This window comes from Saccopteryx bilineata, chromosome 12, assembly GCF_036850765.1.
Source record: "Saccopteryx bilineata isolate mSacBil1 chromosome 12, mSacBil1_pri_phased_curated, whole genome shotgun sequence".
NCBI classification, from domain to species: Eukaryota; Metazoa; Chordata; class Mammalia; order Chiroptera; family Emballonuridae; genus Saccopteryx; species Saccopteryx bilineata.
This window is the reverse complement of record NC_089501.1, coordinates 51,073,723-51,091,222: the sequence shown is the minus strand read 5'-3', so window position 1 is coordinate 51,091,222 and position 17,500 is coordinate 51,073,723. Positions and strand designations below refer to the sequence as shown.

The following is a 17,500-nucleotide window of genomic DNA, read 5'->3' as shown; positions in this document are numbered from 1 at the left end:
CCCCACATCAGAACTTAGGAATTACTCCTTTGGGTGGGGCCTGTGACTGAGCGGTGGAGGGATACCTGTTTGTTCCCTGTGGTTTGTCCCCTCGTATTTGCCAGGGCAGTGCCAGAGGGCTTCGCCCGACCTTGGGTTTGCCTGCTGTCTGGGTTAGACGCCAGGCCTCAGGACTGCCCTTGGGTTAGGAGCGCAGGGAGAGGAGGCGGGAAAGGCCAGACCAACCTAAACTTGGCGGAAGGGCTTGGGCCGGAGCTGCTGGTGGTCAGACCAAGTCCTCGTGCTGGGCGCTGCGGTTCATGCAGGCTATGCAGACCTCACTGCACTCCAGTTCAGACATTCACTTTATGATTGTGGCTTATGTCCAGCCTCAGTGACAGTTTTCATTTTACTGGTTATTTTTTGCTTTTTCAAAGAGCTGTGTGAACTTTGAGTCAGATATCCATCTGATTCAGAACCTTAAAATGGTTTTCTTTTCCCTGAACTGCGTTAAGCATTTTGCAAAATGGTTAAAAGTCGGAGTGATGGTCCCCTTTTTACTGTTAATGATTAGCAGTGATTAAGGTTTAGAATTTATGGTCTAAGATCTGCTCATGAACTCTAGTCTGTTCTATTTGTCTCAACCAGGCTGGTTGCATCTGGCGCAGATTACTGGTGGTTCAGTGTCCGAACGGGTGCCCAGCGGAGACGGGAGCGCAGGTCTCGCCAAGGCTCTGCCTCCCTCGGTCCCCCTCCGCCTCCCCCTCTGGTGTTGAGTGTGATGGTCGCTGGGATTATTTATCAGCGTGTCATTGGGACCTGTGTTTGTTACTGGAGTTGTCGACTACGGGGCTGCTCTTTGCACCATAACCGAGGGAGACACTCGCCTGCTTCCTAACAGCCATTTTGTGGTTCATTTAAAAAAATTAATTATTGCCAGCAGGAAGAGAAAGAAACTTTAGTTTTTATATTTTAATATAATTGAAGAACTTCAACTATGCCTAATCTTGCTTCTCGGCACACTTCAGTTCTTTAAATTTGTGGATTTGAGATTGGAGGGGAACTTTTCTTTTTGAAACTCTGGAAAATTATGCCTGACTTTTCTGTGCTGGTAATAGTCATGGCGGAACCTTGAAGACATCCTGGACGTGTATCAAAGCATCTCTCAGTTACTGCCGTCTTGAGGGTTAGAGAGAGACACGATTCGTGAAGACTGATCTTGTTCCCGAAGTCAGAAGGAACGTGGGGCGTCCTGAGTGCGTGTGTCCCGCCCTGGCCGATGCGTAGCCCTCGCGCAGCCCGTATCAGCGCGGTCAGCCTGTGTCCCCATTACGTCAGCGTCTGTGCTGGGAAGAATTCGGGATGTGGCTTTCCAGCTGCCTTCCCTGTTTCACTTGAAAAATGGGGAGAAGCAAGCATGTCTTTTCTTTTTATACAGCTCCTGTGTGGCCATGGTATTTTTCCTTTGGGACAATGACATAAAGTATATTTGTGTGTTTTTCATATGTTAGTAAACCTGGGTTTTCTCAAGTGGTACATTTAAAAACTGCCTTGAAATAAAACTTTTTTTTAAAGCAAACAACCGTATGGCAACATTAGGGCAATTTTTAAGGCCCTCCGGTCACCACCCCTCTGTTCTGTGTGACCTGACCATCCTAACGTCCTAACAGGACTTCCGTTCACCTGTTACTTTGTTACTTTCACCTTCTGTCTCGATGGAGCGAACACGCTCCGGTTGACAGGGCCGCACCAGTCCGCTTGTCAGACTTTTCGTTTCTGAAGCAATTGTCCGTGTTTCCACTCTTTCTGTGGTTACCATTTCACATCGCTGGATAGCATTCTGTCCCCTCTGATGGGGTTTCTCTCTTCGCTGCTCAGATGGTTGCTGACATTGCCGTCAGCGTTCTGGTGTGTACGGGGTGGTTAACGTAGAGTGACCTTTGTGAGTACGTGCGACTCAGTTTATTCTTGTGTTGCTCTTTATTAATTATTGTGTTCTCCGGACGAGCAACTCTAAGCCTGCTTTGCCCCACTGCCCGCTCGGCTGTCCTGAGGGTCACGGAGGGTCAGGAGGAGATGGAGTGTGTGAGGGTCACGGAGGGTCAGGAGGAGATGGAGTGTGTGAAACACGCTAACCGTGAAGACAGGGGTGTACATTTGAATCCAGACTGTGCCCGAGTCGAGACTCATGTTATCTTCCATCGGGGGTGCGTGTGCGTGCGTGTGTACGTGTGTGCGGTGACTAGCATGAGAATGGCCGTTGGGGAGGAACGGACTCTCGCCAGGTTGCCAAGCAGCTTTGAGTTTGTGTGGAGGGCTCAGGAGAGGATTAGGGAGAAGGTCACTCGGTTAAGTGTAACCTATTTCCTCTGTTTTCTAGATCAATGTCCGAGTCACCACCATGGACGCGGAGCTGGAGTTCGCCATCCAGCCCAATACGACGGGGAAGCAGCTCTTCGATCAGGTCGGTCCCTGTGAACTTAAGAGAGAGAAGTTCCCATTTGGAAAAGAATTTCGCAGCATCTGAATACCTTTGTCCCTGCTTTGCTATCTGCTTCTCCTGGTAGGGCAGATCATCCCCCCTCCACCGGGGGACCCCACTGTGACCCATCCGGGGTGGCTCCATTCACAGCCCTGCGGCGGACTTTAGGGGACCTGGGAAGGGAAGGCTTTATCAGCGCAGTCCCACACACCCCCCTGCCCGCCCCCTCCCCCTGGGGCCTTGGTGTCCACCCCCCCCCTGCCCTCCCCCTCCCCCTGGGGCCTTGGTGTCCACCCCTTTTCCCCCTAGGGCCTTGGTGTCCACCCCCTGCCCGCCCCCTCCCCCTGGGGCCTTGGTGTCCACCCCCCCTGCCCGCCCCTCCCCCTGGGGCCTTGGTGTCCACCCCCTCTCCCCCTGGGACCTTGGTGTCCACCCCCCCTGCCCGCCCCTCCCCCTGGGGCCTTGGTGTCCACCCCCCCTGCCCGCCCCTCCCCCTGGGGCCTTGGTGTCCACCCCCCCTGCCCGCCCCTCCCCCTGGGGCCTTGGTGTCCACCCCCTCTCCCCCTGGGACCTTGGTGTCCACCCCCCCTGCCCGCCCCTCCCCCTGGGGCCTTGGTGTCCACCCCCCTGCCTGCCCCTTCCCCCTGGGGCCTTGGTGTCCACCCCCTCTCCCCCTGGGACCTTGGTGTCCACCCCCCCTGCCCGCCCCTCCCCCTGGGGCCTTGGTGTCCACCCCCCTGCCTGCCCCTTCCCCCTGGGGCCTTGGTGTTCACCCTGGCTGTCTCTTGCTGTATGGTCTGAGGGATGGGGTGCGTGAGTTAAACTGAGCAGGCCACAGATTTTGGGGTTACCACCCTCTCCCCAACTCTTTCTCTGACTTGAGGTTGCTCAGACATTCATCCCTGATCTGGACAACACAGAACATGTCCACCTTCCTGCAGATTTCTTCCTGCGGCCCAAAGGTGAATGCAGAGTGTTTTAATGAGACCACTGAGCCCCCCATCAAGGCCACGATAGCTCCTCCAGGGGACAGTTCTTTAGAGAAGTGAGGTCTGCTTTCTCAGCTAAGTCAGTGCTGCTCTGGGGCCGAGGGCCCACTAGGACAGCAGGACCACATGTGAGTTTGCAAGTCCCTGAGCTGTGCCTGCCTTCCGGGGCCCCAGTGGGAGGAGAGCACTGGTCTGAGTTCCAGGACTAACCCGGAAAGTGGAGTGGGCGCTGACTGGGAAGCCTGGGAGGTAGAGTGTTAGCAGATCTGGAGTCTGGTGCTGGATGGGACCTCCTCTCACTTCTGATCCCCCCGCACTGGGCCAGCTCTGCAGCGGCCCCACGGGTGACAGGGCGTGACAGTGCCTGCAGGGGTGTGTGCACACCTGCTCTGCCTCACCCAATAAGGACAGACATTTACTGCTCTGGGTGGGGCTGGACTTCGGGTGAAATTCTAAAGGTTTCTCCTGATAATCTTGAAGTACCGTTCAGTGGAGCCTGCTGAACTCCGGGCGGTGCAGCGCCCAGGGCGCAGATGGGGAGGAGGCCCGGTGCCAGGGTCCACCGTGCCTGCGGCCACCGAGAGCCCTCATCTGGAACCAGTGGCCGCTGCCCTCAGGCGGCTTGCTGTTGAGGCAGTGCTGGGAGCTGTGCGTGAGGACAGCTGTGGCCGGTGCTGTAGTCCTGCAGCTCCTGTGCCTCCGCCGGCCATGCTTCCTACCAGTGCTGCTTTTCAGAGATTGTGCGAAGAGGCTGTGAGAGTTTGCGGTGCCTGCCTCTGCTCTTCGGGGCCCTTTGGGAGGGGAGGGGCAAAGGGAGTGAGGCTTCCCTGGCCCCCTCCTCTCGGGTGTCCCCCGCCTGAGCTCGTCTTCCTGTGGGCTCTGAGCCGGGCAGCGACGGGCACCCCTCCCAAGGTGACCTCAGCGTCCTGACCCAGGAGTAATACCTGAGCCAGGGATTGTTCTGATGTTAGGATAGTTGCTCTCCAGTTGCGTGGAGACCCTGGATCAACAGCTGTGCACAGGCAGACCCCGAACTCAGTCAGGAGATAGGGTTATTTAAAAAGTCTAAACTCATCAATCCAACCAACATGCCAAGTTCTGATAGGCTCTGCATCCAAGTTCTGAAACTCATCAGTCTCCCATCAACCACCCCTCCCAGCACCGAGTTCCTCTTCCCCACGAACAAAGTCCCCTGAGTCCGTGTGCTAGAGAAAGGGTGAGACCCAGGCCCACTGTCACCACCACTCCGGGGGGGGGGCTGTCCTGCCTGAACCTCAGCCGGCCTCCAGCACCGGTGCGAGGTTCCGCTGGGTGAGAGGGAAGAGGCCGGCATACAGCAGCCAGCGAGGCTCCGAGGCCCCGCCTCCCTCCCTCATCCAGTTCCTGTGTACCGTTTTGTGCTTTTTTTTCTTTCCTTTTTTAAATTTTTTATTCTTTCTTCAGTTTTGTACATTCCTAATGAAAAAAATATTACGTGACCTGAGAGCATGAGGCCGGAGCAGACCCGGAACATGACTGGGTCCGCATGTTGTAACTGAGGGAGGAGACTCAGAGAGCGTGCGCTGCCCAAGGTCACACCCCTCGCCAGGGCCACCCAGGGGCTCCGCTGCCCTGTCACCCTCCGTACACTGGTATTTCTGGTGATCCGTTTGTCTGCCCAGATGAGCAGGACTGTCCCTCAGACACCCTGGACTGCTTCCGGGGGCTCCTTGCCACCCCTCAGCCACGGGGGGGGGGTGTCCTGACTGTCAGGGTCTGTGGGCTGCACAGGACTGTGCCCTCTCGCTGTGGCTGCGTCTGATGCCCTGTTAGGTCTGGGAAGCTCATTTGTGGGCCAAACTGCCATCACTAACGCATGGTCCTTAATGGACTAGGTGGTCAGTTAGTCTAGCCCCTTCTCTCCCGCCCGTCTGCCACCAGAGTCTCTCCCGCAGTAACCGGTCCACAGCCTGGGCCAGGGCTCTGGCGTGGCGGAGCGTGTCCCAGAGGCCGACGGCCACATGGAGGCGGGTTTCCGACCAGCCGAGTGGACTTCCCCACTGCCGACGGCCCTGAGGGGCAGGAAGGAGGTGGGCGTGGGACGGCGGGTGTCGTGTCTCCATCACCAAAACCCGTTTTCCAGCTCTTGTTGAGATTGAATGAAATAGACACATCCCTGCCTTTTCCTTTGCAAAACCCTGCCACTTAACACAGGGCCGAGGCCGCGGTCGAGGAGTAGTCTGACACACCTGTCAGGGTCTGCTCCCCCGGGGAGGATCCGCTTCAGGTTAGGCCGAGGCCCTGGGAGGGAGTGGGGAGGGTGTATTTCTAGGAGTGTCGGGCTTCCCATGCAGGGAGGACACAGGTTGGTTGATAGAATGAACCGCAGAAAGGACAGCTGATTCTGTTTTGTCATTTTGGGGAAGCCAGCAGGATAGAAGTAGGGCTTTGAGGCGCACTGAGGACAGTTTTTCCAGGAATCCATGGAAGATTCGTGTCATGAACACGGGTGGCCAATTAGAGCACCAGGGACCGTCTTTCGCCAGGAGCGAGGGCCGGAGTTTCATCCACGCCGTGGTTCCAGGCTGTGACCTGCACCGTTGCAGGGCTGGCCGCGTCGTAGCAGATGGGAAGGAGGAATCCGCGCTGTGGCCCTGAAGACCAGCAGGGTCTGGCAGGGATTGGGAGGGGACACCAAGTGGAAAGAACCTACTTCAGACGGGTCAAGGCTCAAGCAGAGGCTGCAGTTGGGTGGATGAAGTAGAAAGGCTGGGTTGGACAGAGTAATAGCTGCGGGGGGGGGGGGCTTTCTTGTACAACTTGGAACAGCCCAGAGAGTGAGACAAGGTGGGTCTTATGGCCAAATGATGAGACGGAGATTTGTGGGACCAAGAACTTAGCAGAATTGGGTGTATAACTTCTGGTCTTTGAACTCTGTGTCTCTGCACTTGGCTATCCGGAGAACAAGACATCGGGTTTCATAAGAGACTCAGGAGGAGGCCCTGGCCAGTTGGCTCAGTGGTAGAGTCGGCCTGGCGTGCAGAAGTCCTGGGTTCGATTCCCGGCCGGGGCACACAGGAGAAGCGCCCATCTGCTTCTCCACCCTTCCACCCCTCCTTCCTCTCTGTCTCTCTCTTCCCCTCCCGCAGCTGAGGCTCCATTGGAGCAAAGATGGCCCGGGCGCTGGGGATGGCTCCTTGGCCTCTGCCCCAGGCGCTAGAGTGGCTCTGGTGGCCACAGAGCGACGCCCCCTGGTGGGCGTGCCGGGTGGATCCCGGTCGGGCACATGCGGGAGTCTGTCTGACTGTCTCTCCCCGTTTCTAGCTTCATAAAAATACAACAAAAAAAAAAGACTCAAGAGGAGAGCACTGTGCAAGGGCCAACATTTCTTTTGGGTCGTCCCGTGAGGAGGAGTCCTGGTTATGATGGTGCCTCCCATTTTTTGGGTGAGTAGAGGGAGCAGAGAGCAGGTTGGTCCTCGGTGTGTAACCCATGGACCCTGGGCGATCCGGCAGGCATCTCCCCAGCGGGCATCTTCCCAGCAGCTGAGGAATAGGCTCAGAACGGGAGTTTATTAGAAATTTCAGATTTTATTTTCAGCAAGTGCTCCAGGTGCCTGATTGGTCATTTCTAGTGTATTCAGTCTTTTTGCCCCTTTAAATGTGATAGAAGCCATATGCTTATTTGAAGAGTGGCCTAACATTGTGTGTCATGGAGTTTAATTAAAACTGTACAGGCCCTGGCCAGTTAGCTCAGTGGTAGAGCGTTGGCCTGGCGTGTGGGAGTCCCGGTTTCAATTCCCGGCCAGGGCACACAGGAGAGGCGCCCATCTGCTTCTCCATCCCTCCCCCTCTCCTTCCTCTCTGTCTCTCTCTTCCCCTCCCGCAGCCGAGGCTCCATTGGAGCAAAGATGGCCCGGGTGCTGGGGATGGCTCCTTGGCCTCTGCCCCAGGCGCTAGAGTGGCTCTGGTCACGGCGGAGTGACGCCCTGGATGGGCAGAGCGTCACCCCCTGGTGGGCGTGCCGGGTGGATCCCGGTTGGGCGCATGCGGGGGTCTGTCTGACTGCCTCCCCGTTTCCAGCTTCAGAAAAATACAAAAAAAACCCAAAAACAAACCAAAAAACTGTACAGCAAGGCTCTTGGACTCAGTGCCGACGGTGTTTAACAGGTGTCCACATCAAGTTACATTTCTGTGTCCAACACACATGGATAACCAGCCTGGGGCTCTGTGATGGACCACAGGGGACACTTCTCTACTTCCGTGGAGGATTTCCCAATACGAAATCCTCGCCATGACCTCAACGTGAATTCTACCTTTCTGTATCAGAGTTTGAAATTTCTGGAGGTTGAAAGAATGCTTGTCACCCCTGAGCCTGTGTGAAGCTGAGCACTCCCCGCCCCGTTCTGGAAATGTGCCACCACCTCTCTCTCTCTGGGACTGCTGCTGCCTGTCCCTTGCGGAGCGGGTCTCGGGCCAGCTGGCGGGGAGGCGGAGACGGTGGCCAGGGGAGGCCCGAGTGTTCCTTCGCCTCATGGTGGTAACTCTCAACCCCCTTTTCACACGGGCACGCCCGACAGGTGGCATTCATACCTGTGACGTGCGCTGTCACTGGCGTGCCCCGGGGATGCCCGGTTCTCGGTGCTCTAGCTGTCACTCACCTCGCTGTCTGCGCTCAGGGAAGCGTAACGGGGTCCAGAGGAGTAAGGGGGGGATTTCATAAGATCTTACGAGTTTGTAAGATTTAAGGTTAACCCTGAACCTGCTCAAACTGATATTAAAAATAAGTCGTTCGAGGCTTTGGGGCGGCGGCCTGTGTCAGTAGCTGGGGGCAGGGCCGGGCTCCCCTCGCGCCCCGCCGCCCCCCGAGACTGAGCCGCCCCTGCGGCTGCCCCTGCCGAGTGTCTCAAGACCACTGTGCCCCCCGCCCTGTCTCCCTCTCAGGTGGTGAAGACGATCGGCCTTCGGGAAGTGTGGTACTTTGGCCTCCAGTACGTAGATAATAAAGGATTCCCTACCTGGTTGAAACTTGATAAAAAGGTAAATCAAAGTTAACTATTTGCAGACTGTTAACGGGGTGTTGGGGCTCTCCACTGACTCATTGAAACTGGAGTGCCTTCCTCTGTCTTTGTTTTTGTTCCTTTTTATTTGTGTAAAAGTTTTTACAGACAAAAAGGGTTGCTGGTTTCCAGTAAAGGGGAATATTGGCTGGAAATGAGATCCTGGCATTTTCTCCTTAGTGCTTACTCATCGCAGCAGACGATGGCTGATTCTTAGTTTTTAGTTGACCTTAGTGGGGTTTTTTTTCATTGACATTGTTAATCTTATAAACTATGAATCATCTCCTGTTTTGTAAGGACCTGTTACTGCTTTGTTAGAGCCTGTGATAGATGATCTCCCAACTCTCAAGACCGAATAATTAACGAAAAGCAATGAGCTAAATGTGTTTTCTCTAAACAGGTTGAAAACGGTCCCTTTCCCAAGCCCCTGCCCTCCTCCCGAATGACACAGAAGTCGGGGCGGGGGCAGTTGGGGCTGTGAGGGGGGAAAGGCGTGAGGAGTTGCTAAAAGGAAGGTCCATGGTCCAGGGCTAGACTGGCCGCGTGGACAGATTCCACATTCGCGGGTCATCGGGGCAGGTGCTTCCAAACGTAGACTTCTCTCTGGGAATGATCACATTGTCCCTCGAGAATCAGGGCTGGGCTCGTGGCCGTGTGGGTCAGCAAATGGCTAGCTGCTGCTAGACTTCCCGCTACATGTGGGGGGAGGGTGAGAAGACTTTTTAAACCGGCCCTTTTTCGTCTTTCATACTAATAAAAAGGTGACGTGCAGAATAAACGTTACCTTTTGAAAAGCGGCCTGCGGGGGCCGGGCCCTCTGGAGCTGGGCCCTCTGGAGCCGGCGGTTGGAAGCCCACGTCCAGGAAGGCAGGCCTGTGTGTCCGAACTTCCCGTGAGGGTCTGGCTTCTGTCGCCCAGGTGTCAGCCCAGGAGGTCAGGAAGGAGAACCCTCTCCAGTTCAAGTTCAGGGCCAAGTTCTACCCCGAGGACGTGTCCGAGGAGCTCATCCAGGACATCACACAGAAGCTCTTCTTCCTGCAAGTGAAGGAGGGCATCCTGAGCGACGAGATCTACTGCCCCCCCGAGACCGCCGTGCTCCTCGGCTCCTACGCCGTGCAGGCCAAGTTCGGAGACTACAGCAAGGAGAACCACAAGTCTGGGTACCTCAGCTCCGAGCGGCTGATCCCCCAGAGGTGAGCGAGCACTGGCCTGGGGGAGGCTGGCAGTCTGGAGCAGCAGCCGGAAGCACGCGGCCCTGTCAAGGGCACGAGCCCCGGGAGGCTGGGCGCTGGTCACTAGCCGGCGTGTCTGCGGTCCCCTACGTGCCCTGGCCCTCAGCAGGTACTGACCAGCACAGCGCCCCCAGAGGCACCGGGAGCCACCTGAACAGGGCCTGACAAAGCAGCAGCAGGGGAGGGCCCTTCCTCGTTGGAGCTGAGGAGCGGGGCTGTTGTCTGAGGCTGTTAGGAAGCAATCAGATTTCCCAGGGCCTGACTGCCTTGCTCTTTGGGGGGTATAATAATTGGGCCCCATGTTAAGTTGGTATTGATTTACTAATGGTCACATAAATGACCCCTTTTGGCAGAAGAGCCTCTTAAAATAAATACCCCTTTAAATTTCTTTTCTAGTAGGTCCGAGTTTGTCTTGTTCAGGATTCTAGACAGCCCAGGTGTCTGGTTGTCATAGACACAACTGCCGCACGTTAGGAAGTAGAAGCGAGTGCACTCGGTGGGGATTCCATTTGGAAGAAAAGCCGAGGTTTGCGTGAGGGTAGGCAGAGCCGTCAGTCACCCGTCCCTGTCCTGCGGGGTAACGCTGCTCTGCCCTCTTCCTCGCAATCTAGAGTCATGGACCAGCACAAGCTCACCAGGGACCAGTGGGAGGACCGCATCCAGGTGTGGCATGCCGAGCACCGCGGGATGCTCAAGTGAGTGCCATCTGGGGCTCTGTCTTTCCAGCCCGTCTGCTTTGCGTGGGGCCCTAGGTCCCAGTGCCGGGCAGACCAGGGGAGGAGCTTTCTCCTTGAACAAAGCCAGGTGCTCTTGCCTGGGCTGGGAAGCACTTTAATTTTAGCCTTCCGGCCCTAACCCCTCTCCCTCTTGTGTCTAAAACTTCCTTTTCGTCAAGGGGACAGCAGCTTGGTTCACAAGCCATCAAGAGTTTTTTCCCTTCTGTCACAGAGGTGCTGGTTTCTTCACTGTCCATAGACAGTCGCCTTCAGGTGTGTGCAGATGGGGAAAAACAGACCCCAGGGGAAGACACCTGCTGTGAAGACTGAGGAATGGCCGAGTCTCTGCTCCCCAGAGACGGAGCTCAGCCTGGGCGTTGTCCCAGCCTCAGGAGATCATTTGCAGTCTGGGCTCCAGAGACGTGGCTTCAGAGTTCCCGTCCGAGCCAAGCTGCTTTTGCGGAGGGAAATCGTTCAAAGCCTCCCCTAAGCCAGGGCTGCTAGCGAGGCAGACAGAGGGAGCCCCTGCAGCCCATGTAGGCAAGAGAAAAGAAAGATCATGCCTGGAATGAAAATGAAAAAGGGAAATTTATGTCCAGAGAAACCAGCGTCAGTTCAGTTCTTTCAGACTGTGTGAAGGACGTCAGTGGTCAGCGTCAGGGACAGCCCAGGGCACAGGCAAGGGTGGCCTGCGGAGGGACAGCCGCCGGGGACGCAGGGCTGTCGGCTGTCCCACGCGACCCGCCTTGCATTTCAGAGGCTGGTCGTGACATCGCTAACAGTGACGCCCATGTGTGCTCTCCCCGACTAGGGATGGTGCCATGCTGGAGTATCTGAAGATTGCCCAAGACCTGGAAATGTACGGGATCAACTATTTTGAGATAAAGAATAAGAAAGGAACAGACCTTTGGCTTGGCGTGGATGCCCTTGGGCTAAATATTTATGAGAAAGATGATAAGTGAGTTGAACTTCATCTCTGGTTGGTGGGGTCTGGGGCCTGGAAACAGGAGAAATGGCAGTTAAGCATGTGGGTTACTTTTGAAGTATTTATCTGGCAAGTTGCTGGCCCGGGGTGTGAATCTTAAAGGGCTTTTCGACTGTGATGGGGCCACATCGGGGGTTGACTCAGAGCTGTGCACTCTCTCCTGTCACTGTGGCCTCTTGACTGGGACATGTAGCACGAGCTCCAGGGTCCAGCAGGGAGACCACGAAGGTCTGTGACCTCACCCCTCCCCCCCCACCGGGGTGCCGGCACACCCAGAGCTACCTCCCAGGCCGCCTGGCCGTGCCAGGCTGCTGGAGGTTTGTGCTAATCCAACCAAGAATATTTATAGTACTGTCAGAGACCATACAATTCTGGAAACAATAGCCTTTGTGTACAGACAATTGCGCTCAATCCTCTGAAACTGTGGGAAGTGTCTAGAGGCATTCAGGTTAGTTACGTCTGTTGTGTATAAAGCAAGCCAGGTGAGGGGGTTGCCAAGGAGGCCAGGCCTCCCGCGCCTGTCTTCGCCCATCCCTGTGGTTACAAACACTGCACGTGCGCCCCTTTTCTGCTAGAAGCTGGCTGCACAGAAAACGTCCCTCTACGTCAGTGAGGGCAGGTTCGCGGAGGGGGTGCCCTGCGCTCCGAGGACCAGCCTGAATCCTAGATTCTTCCCGTCAGAAGCTACCTGAGTTTAAGCAGCAGAGGAAGAAATGGTCCCTTCTGGGACGAAAAGGGAGAGGCTCCTTACTGTCCCCGGAATGTCGCTCTGAAGGGCTCCCCTAAACAAGCCCCGGTGGTGGCCGCTGGGCTCAGGGTCCGAGCAGAATGTGGCAGCACACCTGGCTGAGGGAGCCAAACCTCTGGCCCGGGCTCCTGCTTCCGTGGCTGCGGGGAAGAGGGACCCAGGGTTAGGGGGTGTTCCTGGGCCCCTGCTGCTGGCGCGGAGCCCAGACTAGACCACTGTCCCGACCCTCCTGGCCACGTACTGTCCTCCACGTCACGGCTCTCCCCCATTTCCTACTCATGCCCCCCCCACCTTCTCTCAGATGTCCGTGTCCCCTGCCCCCACACTCCAGACCTCCCCAGGCCCCTCTCTGGCTGTCACAAGGGGATTAGCACTGATTTTGACACATGATCCACATAGAGAGAAAATGTCTGTGACCCCGGCCACACGTGCGGGCACTGGCATCGGGGCAGGGACCTGGGTCAGGTGTTCCTAGACCCTGCGCTGAGCGTCCCCGTCAGATGGAGGCGTGCCTAGGAGACTCGCTCCTGGAGGATCTGGTTACTCAGCGAATCCCAGGGACTCTTCCCGAGCCTGGAGTGAGTTACTGAGGACTGCTGATTGCAGCCGGTCAGCCCGCCCTGCCTAGGAGCCGCCGTGCTCGGGGTCAGAGCACACAGGGGCCTCGCGGACTGTGTGTGGGAAACTGCCTCTTTGAACTCCCTTCTTGAAGGACTAGGTTTTGTAAGGTAGCCTCGGCCAGGGCGGTCCAAACAGGTTTTTCCAGCTGTTGGAAACAGCCAATGGTGGGAACTTGCTGATGTCAGCCTGTAACCACCCCCAACCCTCCGCAAATGTGCATTTTTCCCTCCACGTAGCATTGGAGCTGCGTGGCTCCTTCAGCCCTGCTCCTGCTCCCCCTGCCCGCAGCTCAGCAATGACACTGGCAGCCTTCTCAAAGGGGTCTTCCCCCAAGAAGAGGCCGGGGCGTGGGCCGGCCTCTTCCTCCCACGTCGGAAGGTGGCGTCGTTTTCAGTGGTGAAAGACACGCAGGCAGGTAGTCACTTCATCGGCAGACCCAGCTTTTCCTTTTAAACAAATATTGACAAGTCGGTTACCAGGATAATCAGGGGACTGTGACACGAGTCTGAGGAACGCGATGACAACTCTTAGAATGTGTTGATTTGGTCCCCTGAGCAGGACTAACAGTGGCACTTGGAATCACCTAGTGCAGGGGTCTCAAACTCGCGCGAACAATTTTGTGCGGCCCGCAGACTAATCCACGAAGTTCAAAATATTCTGGATAAAATTAAGTAAGCCTAGGGGCCTACTTGTATTTTTCATTTCTCTAGCATCCTAGCTAGATATTAGCTTAGTTAACAGCAGTTGTGATGCGAACTACAGTTTCTGGTCGTTTTGTGACACTGAGTAAACTGCATGTACGATTGTGCTTGTTGTACTGATTTTTTTTTGTTTTCAACTGCAGTGAGAAAAGTGTTGCATAACAGTTGCCTTTTGTAGACCTAGTGCGGCCCGCCGAACGGCTGTGATCTTGCTCTGCGGCCCACATGCTGAGTTGAGTTTGAGACCCCTGACCTAGAGTATTATTCAGATGAGAAATTGGAGATATTGAGTATGTTAATTGGGTAATAAGAGACTTAGTACAATCTGCAAATAAACAGATACATCTTTATGTTACCTAAAATGTTTACCCCTTTTATTTTTTATTTATTAATTTTTTTCTGAAGTGAAAAGCAGGGAGACAGTCAGACTCCCACATGTGCCCAACCCAGACCTGCCCAGCATGCCCTCCAGGGGGTGATGCTCTGTCTATCTGGGCTGTTGCTCCATTGCAACCAGAGCCATTCTAGTGCCTGAGGAGGAGGCTGTGGAGCCATCCTCAGTGCCCAGGCCAACTTTGCTCCAATGGAGCCTTGGCTGTGGGAGAGGAAGAGAGAGAGAGAGAGAAAGGAGAGGGGGAGGGGTGGAGAAGCAGATGGGCGCTTCTCCTGTGTGCCCTGGCCGGGAATTGAACCTGGGACTAACACACGCCCGGCTGATGCTTACCGCTGAGCCAGCCCCAGGGCCTGTTTACCCCTTTTAGTATTAAATATGCTGATTGGGAAGTGTCTCTTGGGGTCCCTTTCTCGTGGTGTATATAATAATTGTTTGGCGGGAGCAGGCTGGACGAAAGCGTTTGTCTTTCCTCTCTCTGCCAGTCCCTAGATCAGAGCGGCAGACGTGCAGACCCCGCCCCCGTCCCTGAAAAGCAGTATCGGGTAGGGAACAGAGAAAGTTCCGATTAGCTGTGTTACAGTTCTACTTGGTATCCTGAGACCAAAAACAAGACAATAAAAGCCAGACAGACCAGAGGAACCTGATCCGGCCCCAAAATTCTTTAGTCCTTTGGAAGCCCTTTTCCCTCCCCTCGGGGCTGAGTCCATTCTGCAGTCCTGCGGCAGGAAGGAGGTTCTGACCCGGGGCTCCGGGCTGCGCAGGCCGCCCCATAAACCCTCTCGGGGCAGACTGGGGACCGGGCTGCCGACACGCTGGGGACGGTCACAAGAGCCCAGTCACCTCTTTTATTCGGTTTCTGGGCAGGGCTGTCAGTCAGGTAGTCTGGTTGCCGTTCCCACTTTTATTCTCTTTAGAAATGATGGTTCGAACATAGTATAATAAACAGCTATTTTAAAGAAATTATTTCTACTTTTTAAAGTTATATTCATCAGGCAGAGTGTGTTCGCTTTGTCTTTTGGTGGCGGTGGCGGTGGGGGTGAGGTCTGTGGCTCCCCTGGGAGGGAGATGCCTCGAAGCAGCTGTGCAGACCGTGGGAGCTTGTTCCCGGGACAGCTGGGACCACAGGTGTCGGCTGTTCCTTCCCTTCTGGTCTGTGGAACCCTGCCTTGCCCCCGGAACAGAGTTTTCCAGATCACTGAGTCTTACAGAAGCTGGCATGGCAACTTCCGCAGGGCTCCATTCAGACCGTGTCCTGTAAGAAGTGGAAAGCTCACCTCAGACTGACAGAGTTTGGGGGCCGTGAGACGCGTGCAGGGCGCCCTTTACGCCTGGCCCTGCCACAGGCTGTAGCGAGGGGAGGTGGGCGGTTCCCGTGGCCAGCCCTACCCTGGGTCCCGCGCACCTTCCACGCACCTTCCACGGCCTGTGACGTCAGGATATCTTACTGCTGGTGGGGGTGGGGCTTGCCAGCCTCCTCCGAGTTATTAGCCTTCCCTTCCTAACCGATGCTGTTAATTCCAGCATCCCTTGACGAGTCTTGCATGAAACAGTTATTACTCTGGTATTTGAGAAATGATGATTTAAAAGAAATCATTCATTTTACATCTGTTAATTGGGATTCTAATGTAAGGAGACAAAGTCTCTTGTCCATTTCTTTGTTTAGTTACTTCTGTTAACACGCACTCGTGGGTGTCTGTTTATTCTGTGGGCTGTAACCTAAGACTGTTGCTGCTCAAATTGTCTGAGGTTTGCCTTCACGAGCCCTTTGGGGCTGACCCCTGCGCCCTTTCAATATGACCCCTTGTTTTTTGAGCAGTTCTTTTCTTTTTACTTCAGAATGTTCTGGAATTGTCTTGAAATTCCCTGCTTCAGACCTGGAATCAGCTCTTTCTCGAAAGAACTCTAGCCCCTATTATTCAAGAATCTCACTTTTTTAAAGTGTGTGGCCCAAGCAAAGACAGACTCATACTATAAATCCTTTGGGAATCTTCTCTGTTCATGTGCTGTGTGTGAACTCGTTTAAAAAAGGAAAAAAGAAAGCAGTCCTTGTAGACTTTAATTTTCTAACTATGGTCAAGAATTCAAGGAGGTTCTTTAACTCAGAAGTGAGCCATAACTTTCGTGTTTAGTCCTCACCTTGAGACACTGCGGGCGTGCTGAACGGCTCTGCAGTGTTGTATTTATAACAATAACAGCATCTTACGGACGGGCTGAAAGGCACACCAGAAAGCAGGAGCTGGAGGCCGTGGGGACAGGATGCCGAACCCTTGAAAGCCAGGTGCCTTTCTGGCCTGAAGGTCCACGTTTTCTAGGAGCAGAAATTGTGAGAGACCCGTATTGAGCTGGGAGGCAGAGGAAGGAGTCTCGCCTCTGGAGGTTTGGGGTTGGAAATCTGACCCTCGTGGCTGGCGGCGTGGCTGAGAATTGCGAGCAGTCCCCTAGCCCCTCTGCTGTCACAGCACCCTGCTCTTGGAGGGAGGGACTCGGAAACCGCAGCGCCTGCCTGGCATCGTTCTTATGGCCTGTGCGTGCGGGGACATGGGAGGAAGTCCGTGGCAGGGCCAGGTGATATCCAGGGCTCAGGGACCTGTAAACAAAACTCTTTAAAAATTCTTTATCCCTCACATGAAGTTAAAATAACAGAACGAACTCCCTACGTCCTTGTTTGAGAAGCATGTTGGCCGAAAGGTTTCAGTGGGCATTGGTGCTCCTTTAGGACAGGGCCCTGGAGAGGACATACATGAAAAAGACTTGACATTAAACCCACAGTTGACCAGTGCCTGACTTCATCCCTCCACGTGTGCATGACCGCTGGGTTCCAAAGGAGACATCTGTTGGGCTTAGATGCCCTTGCTTGGCATTCAGAGGCCCCCCCCCCCATACACACACACACTGCCTTGACCTGGCTATGTTGTCATAGCAAGACCTACATCGCCCATCAGTTTTTATTTAAACGTGTTGGTGGGCAATGGAGTCCAGCCCCACCGTTGCTATTTTTCTAAACCGGAAGTTTTTATGGCATCTGAGAAAGGACTGTTTTTGATGGCAGTGCCTCTGAGTGGTGGTTTGAGGATCTGTGTTACTTCTGTAATGGTATCCATGGTGACATATGCTGAAGGAGGAGGGTGAGAATCGGGAGGTAAGTAGAGCAGTGTGGTCTTGAAGTCAGTGCCAATTAAAAAGCCAGAGTCCCAGCCCGTACAGGGCTATTGGTCACTAAGTCGGACAGCACTGGGGCTTCTGTTAGGAGAGTTGAGTCCAGTCTTGTCTTAGAAGTTGGAGGGTGACACGGGAAGGAAAAGACACATCACTTAGAACCAGAAGAGCAGAGTCCATACCAAGCCCTCAGTTCATCAGGAAGGTCCAACCATTGTGAATATATCCACACCCAGTACCAGAGCACCTCCTTACATTAAGCAAATCCTAACAGATCTGAAGGAAAAACAATCAACAACAATAGTAGAGGTCTTCAGCACTCCACTGTCAGCCATGGATAGATCATCCAGACAAAATCAGCAAGGAAGTGAGGGACTTGAACCGTCACCAAGCCCTTTCCCATTCTCCTTAGTGATCAGTCACTCTTAGTGCATAACACGTGATCTTTGCCATGAGAAA

General features: G+C 54.8%; 1 protein-coding gene across 1 annotated transcript in view; it reads left to right on the top strand.

Moving 5' to 3' along the window:
• The window catches only part of EZR (ezrin), a 51,999-nt gene that overhangs the window by 23,309 nt on the left and 11,190 nt on the right, over nt 1–17,500 (top strand). The window contains exons 3-7 of the mRNA XM_066247827.1: nt 2,360–2,443; nt 8,373–8,468; nt 9,407–9,681; nt 10,332–10,415; nt 11,248–11,394. Coding sequence (XP_066103924.1) covers nt 2,360–2,443; nt 8,373–8,468; nt 9,407–9,681; nt 10,332–10,415; nt 11,248–11,394 — 686 coding nt within the window. The remainder of the gene's footprint in view (nt 1–2,359; nt 2,444–8,372; nt 8,469–9,406; nt 9,682–10,331; nt 10,416–11,247; nt 11,395–17,500) is intronic.